Below are 16,953 nucleotides of genomic sequence, written 5' to 3' on the forward strand. Positions count from 1 at the left end.
CAACTGTTACAAGCAAGAGGGCTGCAACCTGCTTACACTTTCCTCATCATGACATACCTGTGCAGGAGTGTTCTGAAGAATTTAGACTAATGTTTGATAGAAAAGTACTGAAAGCTATGTTGTTGCAGAGAAAGAATAGAAGAGATTCTCGGACAATCTAAAGGAGGTTCTCTCCTTACCTTGAGTGAGCTCTGCCTGGATAGTGAGTTCTTCCTTTGCAGATTCTCCTTTACTCTCTTCTGTCCTCTCCTCACTGGCCTTTTCAACTTCCTTTTCTGGTCTTTTCTTCTCAGTCTCTGGTTTGACCTCCTTTTTGACTGGCCGGATGTTGCCAGGAGAAGGAGGACGTGCCTGAGTAGCGGAAACTTTGGAGCAACCAGGTGGGGAAGTTATCTGCTTGGGTGTGCCAGGCAAGAAAGGCAAAGACTTTGATGCATGCCTGTTAACCAAAGAGTGCCAACCATTAACAGACATGCTCTGCTGGACATCACCTACATATCACTTCTACAACTACAACAGCTAAAAATAAAACAACTTCTCTGTTTCCCTGCTATCAAGCAGGACCGCTTGAGCAACTGAGTAGCTTTCAGGCAAAACACTTCTCTTTACAATTCTCCAGATGTGTGAGCACTAAGCCCAGCCAAGAGGATAAAAAACACCACCAGCTATCTTCTCCTTCCTCAAAGCAGTAGTAATATTCTTCTGAAAGCAAGACTGTCTTTCCTTTGTTGCAGAGAGAAAACCCCTAAATGACCAAATAAGTTTGCAATGTTTCACATTTAATTAATAGAATAATCAGAGCTGCCTATAGCTCAACCCCTAGCTAGGCATGTACTTGTCTTACCAAACTGGAGAGGGAGCTGGTGATCTAGCTTTGGGGTTGGAAGAAAAATGACCTCCTTTAAAGCTGGCTGAGAAGCTGGATGACAAATGGTCTCTCTCTTTTTCTTTTTTGTCAGTCTATAGTTCATCAAACAAAAAGACAAAGTCAAGCCAGAGTTCACATGGCTAAGGAAAGCAAAGCAAGCTCAGTTAAGGATATGGGGTCGGGGAGCTGGGAAAAAGCAGTGCTGAGTCAATAGTTTCTACAGCCTGTTTAACAAGTTCATTAATAGAGACCCTGTAATCTGACACCACCTTTGTCAGTAAGTATGCATTTGACTAGAAGAATTCTTCATCATGTTCTCTACTATCCTAAGACATGTAATGGGCTTTGCAGAGGCTGATTTTTACGTATGCAAAAGATTACCTTTTAAGGTTTGAACCTTGCTGATTGCCACAGAGTACCTTCCAATACTCCCCATCAACCCAGGATTTCTTCTGAAGAAAGGGCAAAACATTACCTGCCCCCTGCCCAGGCTCACACCTAGTCACAGTCCCCACAGAGCACAAGATTTTTGCTTCTGTGGCTATATGTGAACATCACAGATGCCCCCAAAGCCCTCAAATGTGGTACAACAATTATCCCTTTCATTTTTTTTAATGATTTCACAGCACATACCTTTTTTTTTGCCATTGATTCTTATACATGGTAGCAATTTCCTCTTTATTTCAACTTAGTTTTTAGTTTTTAAAATATTTCTGTTATAGCTCTGTTTTTTATCAACAGAACTACTGGTTTAAAGATACACATTGGAATTTTGGCATCTGTATACTTCCTCTATTTAACTATAGATGGAAAACTACAGGCTTTTGGAACAATGAGCTCAGACTTCACTCTTCTCACATTCTAAACAAACTCACCCTGTAGAGTACAAGGAAAAATGTAACGGCTCACATTCAGCAAACAGTATCTGAACTGGAGCTGACCACATGCCATTGGCTTGGAGCAGACTCAACATGAATTTGCCTGCATCACACTGTTCTGATCTTCCCCAAAAGCTCAGCTCAGTCACAGTACTGCTACCAAATAATTCAGAATGAACAACTGATCTGTGGCAAACCTCATTTACAAACCATGCATTTAAACCACCCTCTTCCTTCTAAATGAGAAAAAGTTTACTGTCTTGATCTCCTAAGAAAGTAAAGCTGAAGTGACAGTGGTCTCAGAGGATATGAAATTCTACTGGTTGCTGGGAAAAACAGATTCCCCACTGAGGGAAAAGCTGCATCACCAGCTTGGGCCTTACAAGAGAGAAAAGAATCCACACTGTGAGTGACCCATGAGAGGATGAGGCATCCACTCTGCAAACATGGGTGTTTGGCAAACATAGGTGTTTGTCCACATTGATTCTTCAGTGCATAATCAGCCCATGTTACCACAGTACATAGTATACTGCAGTTAAAAAGCAGTGATCTACAAAAGACATTGGAGAGGGTGGGAAGGGGTGAATCAGACTTAGGCAAGTACCCTTAAAACTCTAGCTGCCCTAACAAGCAGTGCAGTCAGGAGCTGAAGGCATGAAATGCTAGCTTACGTACAACCGGCATGCTTACCCCCGCCAGATGCGTTGTTCTCCTACGTCCAACAGCATCAGTAGAGGCATAAAGTTTTGCTCGCTCTGAATTCCTACAGCTCATGGTCTTGTAGGACAGAGGACTGAGGGGGCTGCAAGATGCTGAACGGGGACAAATGGGGATAACTACGGTGTTTGTTGGGTTTGTTAGTTACACATTTCAGTTAGAGAGCAGCATTGGAGAATTGACAGAGGAAAGCCAGCAGGAACAGAAATAACCGAGAAAGACAGAAAAGAAAGAAGGTGTTAATATACAGAAGAATAGCTAATTATCAAGTCAGAATCATCATTTGATACACTAGCTTGGACACACAGAGTAGGGGTGCAATTTCAATAGGCATTCAGGCACTTTTCCATTTGTAAACTACTAATTTCTTTTAAAGAAGTTAAGAAGTATGCCACAACTGGGTAGCAGAAGGTAACAATGTCTTTCTGTTGAGTTTTCATACAGCTGGTGGTTGTGAAAAAGCAGTGGACACAACAGCTGATCTGACTGGCTAGCTTGCCTATGCATTGACCTGAGTTTCAATTACATTCAGAATAGAAACTGATCAAACTAAAATCAGAATGCCTATTAATTGGTCTTGGAAGTGAAGGAACATTTCAGGAGATACAAAGAAAGATCAAAACACATTAACAATATGGCAGCTTCAATGCAAAGGAATGCCACTGTCAGAAGAGCAGATATTTAGAATAACCTTTATTTAGAATAAACCAAACCAGGTTGGAAGAGACCTTCAAGATCATCACGTCCTACCCATCAACCAATCCAACCCACCTAAACAACTAACCCATGGCACCAAGCACTCCATCAAGTCTCCTCCTGAACACCTCCAATGACGGTGACTCCACCACCTCCTTGGGCAGCCCATTCCAATGGGCTTATTATACTTTCTATTCTGAAAGTATTCTTAAAATGGAAAATCATCAATGTAAACAATGGAGAAACTAGTCTGTGCTTTGTAAAATGTAATTTAAATGGAGATATATCTAAAGTCTTTATGGTTCACCTCGCCACAGCTTCAGACCAGTATCAGGAGTATGTAGTTACTGAGGGTCTAATGCTTCCAAGGAAGCAGAAATGGGTGCACAGGGAAAAAAAATATGGGAGTTTCCTATTTTGCACCATGAGTACTGTCTCAAAGCCTTGAAATCTGTGCTCAAGTTGCACCAGGGGAGGTTAGAATGGATGTTAGGAAGAAATTCTTCACAGAAAGAGTGACTGGCCATTGGAATGGGCTGTCCAGGGTGGTGGTGGAGTCACTGTGGAAGTGTATAAACAGGACTGGTTGGGGCATTTGGTGCCATGGTTTAGTTGATCAGATGGTGTTGGGTGATAGGTTGGACTTGATGATCTTGAAGGTCTTTTCCAACCTGGTTAATTCTCTGTGTGATTCTGAGTGTGTGTGATCTAGGAAATCAATGAAATTGCTACCTACAGCTTCTAGCAAGCAGTGTGTTTTTAAAAAGCCCTCTTCTAGGAGTAGCTAAAGCCCACTCACTTAAGAAGTTTTAATATGTTTTGCTATAGCTAAAATAGCAGCTGACTTCAATACAGTCTCAACAAAAAACTTTGCACACATTACAGAAAGCAAGCTAACAGCAACAAATCAACTTGGAAAGTAATTTTTGAGTAACCAGGATAGCAGGTTTTGTTGGTTTGCACAAAGACAAAGACTGCTACTGAAAGAGCTCTTCCAACAGCAGGTTAGCAGATATACAATGTTCTGATTACATATTCAAAGAGAATTTTGACACTGCAAAACGTGTCATGGGGAACTTCTTGCAGCAAAGTATTCCTGTGCTTTCTCTTGGGTTAACTGAGAACCAGGACTGGGAGAAACTATATTATTACTACAGAGGGTTTTTTTTAAGTAAATGAGATCTACATCCTCAGTCTCCTTGGTAAAAACCCCAACATTTCTTGCCTGTAGCTCCCTCTAAGCACACCTGAAAGAATGCAGTGCCACATATGGTTAATTCTTCCAGTCCTACGACAGCACAGCTGCTGTTACAGGAAGAGCTCACAGACTTCACAGTACTGAGAATATTCCTGCATTGAGACATTAGCATTATGAATAAAGAGAGCCTCATGTGTCACAGCAACAGCACTCATGCTTGCTTTATCATTTATAGGGATTTATGTTTAATGAGGCATTGTAAGATGATTGACATTAAAAAAAATCATAAATCTCAAACCCCAAGAAAACAGGGATTTTTGCTTCTGTGGGTTTTTTTGTTAAGTGTATCCAGAATAGATAGGAGACAGTGGCACAACATGGAATCATAGAATCAACAAGGTTGGAAGAGACCTCAAAGATCATCGACTCCAACCTGTCACCACAAACCTCATGACTAGACCATGGCACCAAGTGCCACGTCCAATCCCCTCTTGAACACCTCCAGGGATGGCGACTCTACCACCTCCATGGGCAGCCCATTCTAATGCCTAACGACTCTCTCAGTGAAGAACTTTCTTCTCACCTCGAGCCTAAACTTCCCCTAGTGCAGCTTGAGATTGTGTCCTCTTGTTCTGGTGCTGGTTGCTAGAGAGAAGAGACCAATCCCCTCCTGGCTACAACCTCCCTTCAGGTAGTTGTAAAGAGCAACTGAGCCTCCCCTTCTCCAGGCTAAACAACTCCAGTTCCCTCAGCCTCTCCTCATAGGGCTTGTGCTCAAGGCCTCTCCCCAGCCTTGTTGCCCTTCTCTGGACATGTTCAAGAGTCTCAATGTCCTTCTTAAATTGAGGAGCCCAGAACTGGACACAGTACTCAAGGTTTTAAACACATGTATAAAACAGCTTATAACTTGCATTGTTCTCACTCTAAAAGTATCAATTCTCTAAAAGTATCAATTCTCTTGCTGCAAGTTGGTTATCTGAGGGTACCACCAAGGATGACAGCTTAAGCATAAAAGACAAGCACCTCATTTTCATTTGCAATGTTGCCAAACAATGCTTTAGGCAGCATTCCCAGTGAATCCTGTACATACAGGATTACATCTATTCAGAGGAGCTTTTGATATTATTTAAAAACCATTTTGGTGGGTTATTTTTTAAGAGATCCAGATGTACTCTTATGCTGGATGCTTCTAATAGCTCACTTAAAATGTGAGGACGTGAATCCATATTTAATTTGATTTTGGGGTTTTTGTATTGTAATTTGTCCTTACAGCCAAAGGGCAGGGTAATTTTCTGGGGAATAATGACAGGCTGGGATGCGCCGAGTGCTCAGAGCACAGCTGTCAGCCATTACCACCACCTGATCATTAATCTCCAGGAAGTGTCCTGCATGAAGGAACTGCAGTTACTGCTCCTAGAGAATAATACCTGAATACAACTGGCAAATGGATTATTCTGCTCGGTGGTACAGCTCCAGTTAGCACAGGGGAGAGAATTAACTCAGCCTGATGCCTGACAAGTCAGTCATTCCTGCTACTTGCAATTTTCTCAATATTCCACTCAGTTTAGACTAGCTTATTGTGCAGTACAAACAACAGCAGTCTCTCACACACACAAAATCTTCATGCTTGCTCCAATAAAGTAGCCACTTTCAAAATTCAGACACTGCTTTCTCAATTATTCCCTACTGAAGAGCAGAGCTTCCAATACCCTGTTTGGTAGGTGACATTAAGTTTAGAAGCTGTTGTTTGTGAAAAGTGGAAAGGATTTCTTTCCTTGTCAGTTTCACTGTCTGTAGAATATCATCCATGGTTTTGCTCCTACAGTGCTACCCCTGTTGACGTGTACTGCAGCCTAATTAGTTATAAGAGTTCTTAAGTGAAAGATTCTTTGAAAGTAATCTTAGCAGAGCTCCACTCCTTCTCACTTGCTGTGTCCTTTAATTAAAATGAAAGTCCTGTTCACCTCAGAAAGAAAGGCCCTGTCTAGAGTTAAAACATCTAGCATACGCAGCAATACACTATTGTGGTGGCAGTGTCCAGTGCATGACCACGAAACATCCTATGATAAAAGCAGCAGCTGTCACCTGCCTAAAATACATGATAAACAGGTATGCCCTAGTTGTCATTGGAATACGGTTTTCCCTGGGCTTTAAGTGATGATCTATTTTTTTCATTTCTGCATGTTAATTTTCCTTTCAAGAAGGACATTAGAGAGCTGCTCTGGGGTTGGCAGAGGACTTGACAATTATTACAACCTCACTAAACCTGCTCATTTAGCTTCACATGTCTTAAATCCCCTGGGACCGGTCCCTATCTTTCTTCAAGTTTAACTTGTTCCATGTGAGAAGTGTCCTGGTAGAGTGAAACTACTCTTCACAGCAAGCAGTACACAGCTTTAGCAGTGGGTGTACTGAACCAGCTCTTTCCAACCTTGGGACATTTCCTTAAACAGTCATGTACAGTGTGACATTGCTGCCTTGCGTGTGTTGCATTCATTTATTGTGTTGATAAAGAGGCAAAAGAAATTAAGAAAGAGGTGGTGAGAGAAAGAGGAATTGCAAAGTGCACAAACAAGCTTTCATGCAGTGTAATCATGGACATTCCAGCTCATTTTAGGATGTGACCATGCACTCATGATTAGAGCAACAGCTTTACAACATCGCACAGGGAATCTGGAAAAAGAAGTGGTTGAGACATGAAGCCTCTGTTTTTAGTTTACCTGCATCTCCAGACAATGCAGCAGTGCTTTTACTTCTGGCCAGGAATGAGTGAGTGGGCGTCAGGAGCCTGCTAACGATGCTGCTCTCCCATGGACTGAGCTGCAGACGGCGAGCTGAACGTGCACCATACAAGCAAGATGTTAGTTCAGACACCGCACAAATAACTGCATGCTGCAGAAGTATTATGTCCTTACTGCTGCCTACCACAAAAACCTTGTATTAGACTTCAGAGATGAAAAGCTTACAATCATTTAGTGTTTTGATTCTACTTTTACTCCATTTCAGTAGAGGAATTCCCATAGGAACACTTATATCTAAACATTTACTTTGTGTTACTTTCTCTGGCATCGTTGAGAATTTTTATCACATCAATATCGATATTTTGCACATATGCCAAGTTCCCTGTTAGGAGGGATCGAGTAATTTTGTACTAGGAAAGCAGCTGCCACTGCTAAATACAGACTTTGACAGAGATGTTTGTGTCCCAAACTCTTTCTACACATGAGGTACAGAGTCTTCTAGTTACAAAAAGATCAATTACTAAAGCACCTTCCTAAGTCTGCCAGCCTAGCTAGATAAAAGCAAGGAAGGTTGCTTACTACTAGAACTGTGTTAAAGACAGAGGTTTTATCAACTGCAGGTACCCAGCTCTACAGCTACGGTTGTCTCAGTAATAAATGAAGCCACAAAAGGCAGTAAATACATTTGATCATTAATTCTCTGTCAAAAAATCCTACTAATGATAATTTTCAATTTAGAACTGTAGCATGAGCCTGTTTTCTGAATCATTCTGTCTGTTTTGAAAGCACACTACACACTGACCTGCTGTAATTACTCCCTTCCCTTCCTTTCCCCAGTCTTGCCTCATGCAAATTTAACTTGGCAATCAATATATTCCTTTTAGGTTTTAAAACTGCTTTACTTTAAAGAAAAAAAAGGTCCTATTTAAACATTGAAATTTTAACTGCAAGAGCCCTGCAAGTTATTTTTTGTATTGAATTAGAAGTTTCTTTGATGCAACAAGTTTATTGCAATGAGCATCACCAAATAAAACATTCAAGTAGTTCCCATAGTAGTTCATTATGATAATTTTACATCATAGCAGTAATCTGGGTGTTGCAAGTGAAATCAGGTTTTCTTTCATCTCAGCATTCATTGGCTTTAGATTGGTGTTTATGGCAACAAAACTGAAGCTTGAATTTATGAGATTGTCTCCAAAAAATTTCATTGAAATGATTTGCTGTAATACATTTGAGATTAATTTGCATTTTAAAAGGTAGAGATCCATCACCTTTAACAGCCATAAGCCCTGAATCTGTCTTTAACCTACTCCATGCTGAGCCCCGTGAAAAGAGGGGCTGATCTCAACCTCATCCTATGCAAACATAACTGCCAAAACTGTCCTCACTACTGTTTTTCACTTCTCAAATTGCTTCCCTAAAGTCTTCTATCTCAATAAGGGGCAGTACTACAGGACTCTCAAACACAGCAGGCCCTCTGGATGAATACCCTTACAAAACGTACTACTGCCAGAGCTTTTTGTGATTAATGGTTCCATTTTACATTGGGACAGGTTATACAGAGAAACAAAATACCCTGTAGAGACCACCATTCTACCCCATACATTATCACTGAAGTTATAATTTAATAATGATGAAAGATAATTACAGAACTACCATTAAACAGGGTGCAATAGTAACACAATATTGGCTTCTCTTCTCTCCAGGCACCATGCTCAGAATGATCACTGTTTAAAGCTACAGTTGCAAGACAACAGATTCTGTTTTGTGCTCTCAGGCTTTCCTAGGTGAGGCTCAGAGGCATGAGCATGGATGAACCTAGAGAAAATCTTCTGCTGTAGTTTAACACAAAATTCATACAACTTCAGAAAGCAACCTCTGAAATTTTAGGCCAATAAATCAATCCTATGTATATTGTCAATTTCTTGGAGTTCATCTGTCCAGCTATAAACAGCTGGTAAGCAAATGTCACAACGTAATATGGCCCTGTTGGTCAGCTATAGACCTTACACACGAGGTCCCATAGGTGAAGTAGTTTCAAGAGAACACAGTTAAGAGACTCACAATTTAGAACACTAACCTGCCTTGTCTCACCTATCTCATGTCACTTGTCCTAAAGGTGAGTATGGTTTCACTTTCTTTGCCTCAACACAGGGGAGCTTATATCAACCTTATGTGCTGGAAGCAATTCTGTGCCCCCAGCATCCAACTAAGAGCACTGAAGCAGTATTTGGAAGTGAACTAGCTGATACGCAACAAGAGTGAGCTAAGGGAGACCAAGAAAAACTCTCTTCTCCATACAAGCAATGGTCTGGATTCAGAGGTGTCAAAATAGTTTTAGCCAGGAGCTTGGAGTGAAGTCTCCCAAAATCCCTAAAATGGGTTTTGATTGGAGTTAATTTTAAATACACCTTGGCTTTGTGGATGAAGGTTGTCACATACTGAGGCTTCTAAATGCACAGCTGCTTGAAAGCATCATATCTGACACTTTGAGTACATACTCTATACAGTCCTTAGCATCACCATTAACCTCCAACAACCAAACAAGCTTTTGCCCAGCCTTCCAGGTACAACAGTATTAACACTTCAAATCACAGAGTCCTAGAGTGGTTTAGGTTGGAAGGGACCGTAAAGATCATCTAGTTCCAAGCTCCTTGCCCATGGGCAGGGACACTTCCTATTAGACCAGGTTGCTCAAAGCCCCATCCAACCTGCCTTTGAACATTTCCAGGGCTGAAGCCTCCTCAGCTTCTCTAGACAATCTGTGCCAAGCCTTACTAGCCTCACAGGGAAGAATTTCTTCCCAATGTCTAATCTAAACCTAGCTTCTTCCAATTTGAATCTGTTTTTCCTTGGCACATGCCCTTGCAAAAAGTCCCTCTCCAGCTGTCCTTTAAGTCCCCTTCAAGTACTGGAAGGCTGCTATAAGGTCTCCTCAGAGACTTCTCTTCTCCAGACTGTAAAAGCCCAGCTCTCTCAGCTTGTCTTGATAGGAGAGGTGTTCCATCCCTCTGATCATCTTCATGTCTTTTCTCTGGACTCACTCTTAACAGTTCCATGCCCTCTTGTCTTGGAGACTCCAGAGGTAGACACAGTACTCCAGGTAGGGTCTCATGAGAGCAGAGCAGAAGTGGAGAATAGCTTCCCTTGACCTGCTGGCCACAATTCTTTTGATGTAGCCCAGGATTCAGGTGGCTTTCTGGACTGCAAGAGTACATTGCCAGCTCTCATCCACCAGCAAGTCCTTCCCAGGACTGCTTTCTATTCATTCTTCACCCACCCTATATTTGTGCTTGGTATTGCCCCAACCCAGGCGCAGGACCTTGCACTTGGCTTTTTTTGAACTTCATGAGACTGGCATTGGCCCACCTCTCAAGCCTGTCAAGATCCCTCTTGATCCAGTGTGCTGAACGCACCACACAGCTTGGTGTTGTTGGCAAATTTGCTGAGGGTGCACTTGATCCCACTGTCCATGTCACACACAAGGATGTTTAACAACACTGGTCCCAGTACTGACCTCTGAGGAGCACCACTCACCACTTGTCTCCACTCAAGCACTGAGCCATTCACTATCACTGAGTGTGATCATCAAGCCAATTCCTTATCCACTCAATAGTCCACCTGTCATACCCATGTCTTTCCAGTTCAGAGACCAGGATGTTGTGGAGGACACTGTCAAAAGCTTTGCATGAGTCCAGGAAGATAACATCAGTTGCTCTTCCCATGTCCATCAATGCTGCTACCCTGTCATAGAAGGGCCACTAAATTTCTCAGGAACAATTTGCCATTAGTGAAGCCATGTTGGCTGCCCCCAAACACCCCCTCATTTTTCAGGTGCCTTAGGCAAGTTGCCAAGGAGATCTGCTCCATGATCTTGCTGAGCACAGAGGTGAGACTGCCTCAGGTCCCATGGACTCATGCACCTTCAGATTCTTCAAGTGGTCTTTAACCTGATCTTCGCTTACAGTGGGTGGCTTTTCATTTCCCCAGTTCTTGCCTTGCACCTTCTGTAACATGGGTGATACGGTTAGAAATGCATTGAGCTTTGGTGTCCAGTGCACACTGAAGAAAACTGAATATAAAACAAAGAACATCCCAAAATAACAAGATCAACTTCAAGACAATGAGGTCAGGGTTTGTTTTGGGTTTTGTTGTTGTTGTTTTGTGTGTGGGTTTTTGGGTTTGTGGGTTTTTTCCCCCTTGTTTTTTTTTGGTTCTGGTTTTAATGCCTCAGGGTGATGTTTTCAGGATTTAGTTCTTCAAATCATTTGACAGACAATGATATTTGGAAATGATTGATGATTGACAGGAAATGATATTTTTCACTTGCATGCTGTGTTAGACTATCACTCTTATGGCTCTTTGCTCCTTTTTTCCACACCATAAGCATGCTCCTTGTTTCCACACATAAGGTGGTGTAAGGAAGTACCCCTACCCCCAGCTACAAGAAAGTTAAATATCTTTCTAGCCTAACTTGTAAATGGAAAGTCCCAGGAGGGCAGCAGCAGTGAACTGATACAATAATCTGTATTTGTTTTCAGGATATATAAACTGAACACTAAAAAGTTGTTTAGCAGCAGAATAAATTGCAAGTACGCAAACAGAAGTATCTGACTAGTTCTAGGAACAGATGGGAGGCAGGGATTTACCAGGCTTCCTGATGAACATCACAAAGGAGATTCACTGATAACAGTGGTGTTTGCTCATACAGAGCCACAAACATGGTGAGGAGTAGATGGGGAGAATATTGCTCTATGCTTAGATTCCCTTTCAATAGGAAACAGTATCACAGTATCACCAAGGTTGGAAGAGACCTCAAAGATCATCGAGTCCAACCTGTCACCACAGACCTCATGACTAGACCATGGCACTAAGTGCCACGTCCAATCCCTGAATTTCTTTGGTAAAGGTGGCAGACAGAGGTGATACAGTGATTGAGACCATCACCTGTTCAAAAGAAGAGCACTGCGGAGAGGAGGAGGAAATCAGCTATGGTGCAAGCTTTGCTTTTCAAAAATAAGCAAGTGTGTAACTCCCACATCATCTAAGTATTACCTACTTGCTAAGCTTTCCTTAAAGAAGACAATTATCAACATTTATTGGTCAACAGGAGCTTCCTCCACTTGGATACCTGTTCATGCTTTCAGTTTCAACCACTCACACCTGTACCAGTAATATAAAAGCATGATAAGAAGCTTGGTTTAGCTACCTGATTGTAAAACTATGATAAAGAGCTACATAGCAACACTATACTTGAAAAGGAATTAACCAGGCCATTAGGCAATTAGATAATGAAAACTTTTGCCTTTTGCTGGGCCAAAACAAACAGGGGAAAAAACTGAAATCCTGTCCTTCAAATGGTAAAAAAGTGCTGTTTAACAAAAGACTTGTTCTGGATGGTAGCTATGAGGCACTTAGGGTAAGCTTATCATCCTTATCTCCAGATTGCTGTTTCGCAGGTAAGAGTATGCATTACAAGGTGTGATTGGGTGCCCCCTGAAAGGTGAAATAGGGAGCAGGAAGAACATCTCTTAAGACCTTGAGGCCACTGGAGAGGTCAGTGGTATTTCTCCAGGCATGTGTTCAACTAGATTTTAGGTATATGATTTTGCACAAGAAACGGAGCATCTCTAGTATTTGGTTTGCCTTCTGCCTTGGAGTTTGCAAAAGACACAAGAAACTTAGGAAGATTTCTGTGCTGTTTTCATGAAAATGCCATCCAAAGAATGCCTCAACATTTAAAGTTTTTGACATATGACCATTGTGTTCATATTCCTTCCATTTCTCTACTGCTAGACTATCCACTATTTGGTCTGTCGAGGGTTGAGGTCACATGGTCTAACTTCTCCTGAATTTGAAGTGGGTGGCAGGAATTAGAACACAGTAAGTTACAGTCTATAAGAAACTATTCCTATTTAATGTCTACTGCTCTCATCCCCTCCAACCACTACCAAGATCCTTGAAAAGGAGCATCCTCTGGCAAAGAACAGCAACTACCTGAATCTATCTATCTATCTATCTATCTATCTATCTATCTACACCTATAAAGCTAACAGAAATACAACTAACTGGACTCCAATATTTGGAGGAAAAATAATGGAGTTTTGGAATAAATTATTTTCTAGTATAATGCTGATTTTTTTTTCAAGTTACCAGACTCCACAAAAAAGTTAGCCCACTAGGATTAACGTGGCTCATCAAATCAACCAGACACACACATACATGCATATAAAACATGGCACTTGGTTAAGACACACAAATAATGATGTCTAACCATCAGTCTTACAACACAACCAAAATTGCATTCCAAACATTGCTTTTGAAAACATGCATTTGTCTGGATTGAAGTGGGACAAAACCTCTTGTTCTCAGTCGAGGACAAGAAAAATCCCTACCAAGTTCTTTTCTGTAAAGCTCTTTGCAAAAGTTATACAAGAGACATTATTTTATAAAACTCCTTTAAGCTCAATGCTTCAACCTCATAAATCCTCAGAACAGAGGCAGCAATTCAGCTATGTTAATTTTTTTTATGAGCTTGATGGTTTATCAGTTGTGCAGAGTCGTAAACATCAAAAACATACACTGAAACAAAGCAATCTTGGAAGAGTAACTGGACACAAAAAGTCAATAGACAGACCATGTAAAACACTCTCATACCTCTTCAATAAAAATAAGAAGAAATGGTAATAAAGTAACTGCGTGAAAGCTTCATGCAATATGTTCTTAAATATTCAGTCACTACTACCAAAGACAAAAAGAAAACAAAACAATGACAAAATGGCCTAACGCAAATAAAAGGTCACATGTGACTGCATGCACCGTGGAGCGATGTATTCTTTCAAGAGTTGTACCTCATTTACTAAAAACCTGACAGAAGCACTGCTTTCATCATTTGCTAAAGTAAAATTGTTTAGGTAAGTTCTCTTGTTTTTAAAGAAACAAGAAGCATATGTTTCTTCTCACAGGAAAAAATGTTCAACCATTTACTTTTCACATTTGAAGTCTTTTCACTCCCACTTAGACAAGTATAGAAAACGACTTCAGAAGCTTGTTTTATGTGCAAAGTAATACACCAGTATAGAACATTCTTTCTTGCTTTTTTTTTTATCCTTTTTTTTTTTCCTTTTTTGGTTCTTTTTTTTTTTCTTTTAATCATTTGAAACTGTACCTCTGTCTGGAGAATTTAGTAATGTTGCAGATGAGGAGGAGAGCCGCTTGTTAATGACTGGATCAACATGTTTCGAAAGGTTCATTGTTGAAACAGATCGCCTGTCTGGATCTAAAACAAATGGAGATAATGCTAATTGACAGCCCACATGCAAAAGTGCAAGTTCCTAGCTCACTAGTGGGAGGAGGAAAACATGACTAGGTCATTCCTGATCTACCACAAGAACTTTCAAAATAGAATAGACTTCTCAGTAGGTGTTGTACAGGTGACTCAAAGACTGGGCACAAAACCATTCAGGTTTCAAATAATCTGCTTATTGGTTTTCATTCAACCAGGTTGCAATTGAAGACTTTACAGGAGGATCTAAGCTGGATGACAGTAGACAAAGTGATATTTTCTCATTCCTTTCAATATTCTTGCAAAAATCTTGCTTGTGACTCAAAATAGAAAGCTTCTGGGAAGGACAAACATGCTTGGAAACATTAACCGTTAAATAAAATCCCCAAACACAGAAACCCTTAGCACTTGAAAGAAAGGCCACATTTGACCAGCACTGTCACTAGGCTGAAGGTCAATATGATGACAATACAAGGCTGAAAGATTAAGAGAAGACTAGCTCACAAGGGAAGCAAGGGTAAGCACAAAAGGAATTAAAAGATTTAGTTAAGAATCCATAACTCAGTAGTTATGTGTAAGTCCTGAACTTCCCCCCACAGGGTAGTTTTCTACCCGCTGTGTATGAAGTAGCAGTTAGTCAATCGAAACCAGCACACAGCTGAGGAGTTAAGGAAAATGAGTTTCTGTGGAAGGCTAGACTGCTTGTAATGTTGTGCTTAATGTGTAATACTAAAGGGGTTTATTTTTCCTTTAAGTTCTGTACATTTTAGAGCAGCATTACATCATTTGCCTGTGCCCTTCTGAGGGGGGGGATGGCTGTTTCAAGAATACACATTGTACATGCATAGTGCATGTATGTTCCCTCCATGAAACCTGCTATCAATGGCAGAGGAGGAGGACTGGACTGAACAGACCAGCTGTATGCTTTCATTCTCTCAAAAATACAGAGCTACATGCATCAATGACATGTCCTCCATTTCAAATTTCCACTTGTAAATCCAGCATTCACAAGACACTTGGAAAATCAGTTCTGCTTTTGCTTACGTTTTAGCACGTACTGAAGCTCAGCACTGCTCAGCAAAGCACTCAACCATGCTGAAATTCAGTGAGGCTTGAGCATATGCCTAGATGCTCTGCTGATTCATATTCTTTGTGTGCAAAAATATACCTACGTACTGTTTTGGAAGCTGATACAAACTCAGCACACTGACAACAAGAAGAAGGACACTGTGGGATTGTTTCTTTATGACAAATCAACATTGTATTCCTTGTTCTGATCTAGTGGATAGAAAAAAATGTCATAAAATATGTAAAAAAATTCATAGAAATACAGTTAATGAAAAAATGTGTTTACTCTCCTCAGACCTATGAACTATACAGGATTCACTGTAACTGGCTGGGGTGAAGAAAGGTTATTTGCTGACTGTGTAAAGTTAGAATGACTCAGGGAGGGCACAGAATTAGGAAAAAGGGTATTGGAAGGTGGATAAAACTCAGAAAAGGGTTTTGGAAGGAGAAATCTAAGTGTTATAGCAAGAACAAGACTTCTTCAGGCTGGCTAGATTATGTCTATTAATCTGTGGGGCATATTGATGAGTGCTGTGTGACAGTCAGTAGTGGAAACAGGATACTCGGGCGTGATGTGTCACAGATGATCTTTGTTAGAACAGTATTTGTGGGAAGAGGGGAGGGTTTCTGGTCTCTTACACCTAATGTATGGCTGAGAAAACCCACAGCATATCAGTGCAGCCATTTCTACATTTGGCATAAAGGATGTACTGCATGTAACGGCTTTCTGAAGACAAATGACATTATGCAAAGTCACCTCTTGTGTTTAGCACACCAACACTTGTCTCACGTCTATAAGCATTATTTGCTAAATGAGTGAAATTCAGCATGTGGATTTGTGTCTGAAGTGCTGTCAATATGAATCCTATAAAGAAGATTCATAGAATAGTCCAAATGCAATCCATTGCCTAGAAGATTGCTGATTCCTTTGTTTAAAAAAACAATCAATCAATAAATAAACTAATAAACCAAAACCAAACCAACAAACCACACCAACAATAAAAATATCCACGAGCAACACATTAGCCAGTGAAGCTGGTTACATGCCTGTGCTCATGTGGGGGAAAAAATTGGCAATCCTGTGTACAAGCAGTTGCCAAAAGGGTTTTAGAAAAGACAACAATATTTGAAATGAGTCACCTTGAATTCCAGCAGGCAGAATACTATGCTTCATTTCAGTGAATTGTGCCAAATCTTTAGAGTCAGCCAGTAGTAATTCTCCACAGTAAAAATAGGTAATAATGAAAAAAATCTGTTACTAACTACAGTTCTACTCTATCAGCATGATGTTAAGCATGCATTGCAACTACATGAGGGTGGTTTAGTTACTGATGATCTCCTCTCCTGAGGACTAGCTATGGGTGAAGGAATCAACAAACCACAGCAATTATGTACCAGGTTTTCTAGCACCACCCAGAGATCTGAAGTGGTGCTCCAGGCCTGCTAAATCGAGAAAGGTGAATGATGATTCAAAAAAATAACCTAGGGACAGAATGCAAGAA

General features: G+C 40.8%; 1 protein-coding gene across 10 annotated transcripts in view; it reads right to left on the reverse strand.

Annotated features, from left to right (window-relative positions):
• The window catches only part of MAP7 (microtubule associated protein 7), a 148,530-nt gene that overhangs the window by 23,455 nt on the left and 108,122 nt on the right, over positions 1–16,953 (reverse strand). For 5 of the 10 annotated variants that reach the window (XM_068150207.1, XM_068150232.1, XM_068150214.1 and 2 more), the window contains exons 6-11: positions 16,847–16,933; positions 14,267–14,377; positions 7,078–7,191; positions 2,437–2,582; positions 845–960; positions 180–439 (exon numbers count right to left, since the gene is read on the reverse strand). In XM_068150207.1, the coding sequence (XP_068006308.1) occupies positions 180–439; positions 845–960; positions 2,437–2,582; positions 7,078–7,191; positions 14,267–14,377; positions 16,847–16,933 (834 nt within the window). The remainder of the gene's footprint in view (positions 1–179; positions 440–844; positions 961–2,436; positions 2,583–7,077; positions 7,192–14,266; positions 14,378–16,846; positions 16,934–16,953) is intronic. The other 5 variants (XM_068150224.1, XM_068150262.1, XM_068150242.1 and 2 more) reach the window with 5 other exon arrangements.

The sequence above is a fragment of the Melanerpes formicivorus genome, unplaced genomic scaffold (genome assembly GCF_026170545.1).
Source record: "Melanerpes formicivorus ecotype bairdi unplaced genomic scaffold, bMelFor1.0.p_v2 SCAF_2, whole genome shotgun sequence".
NCBI classification, from domain to species: Eukaryota; Metazoa; Chordata; class Aves; order Piciformes; family Picidae; genus Melanerpes; species Melanerpes formicivorus.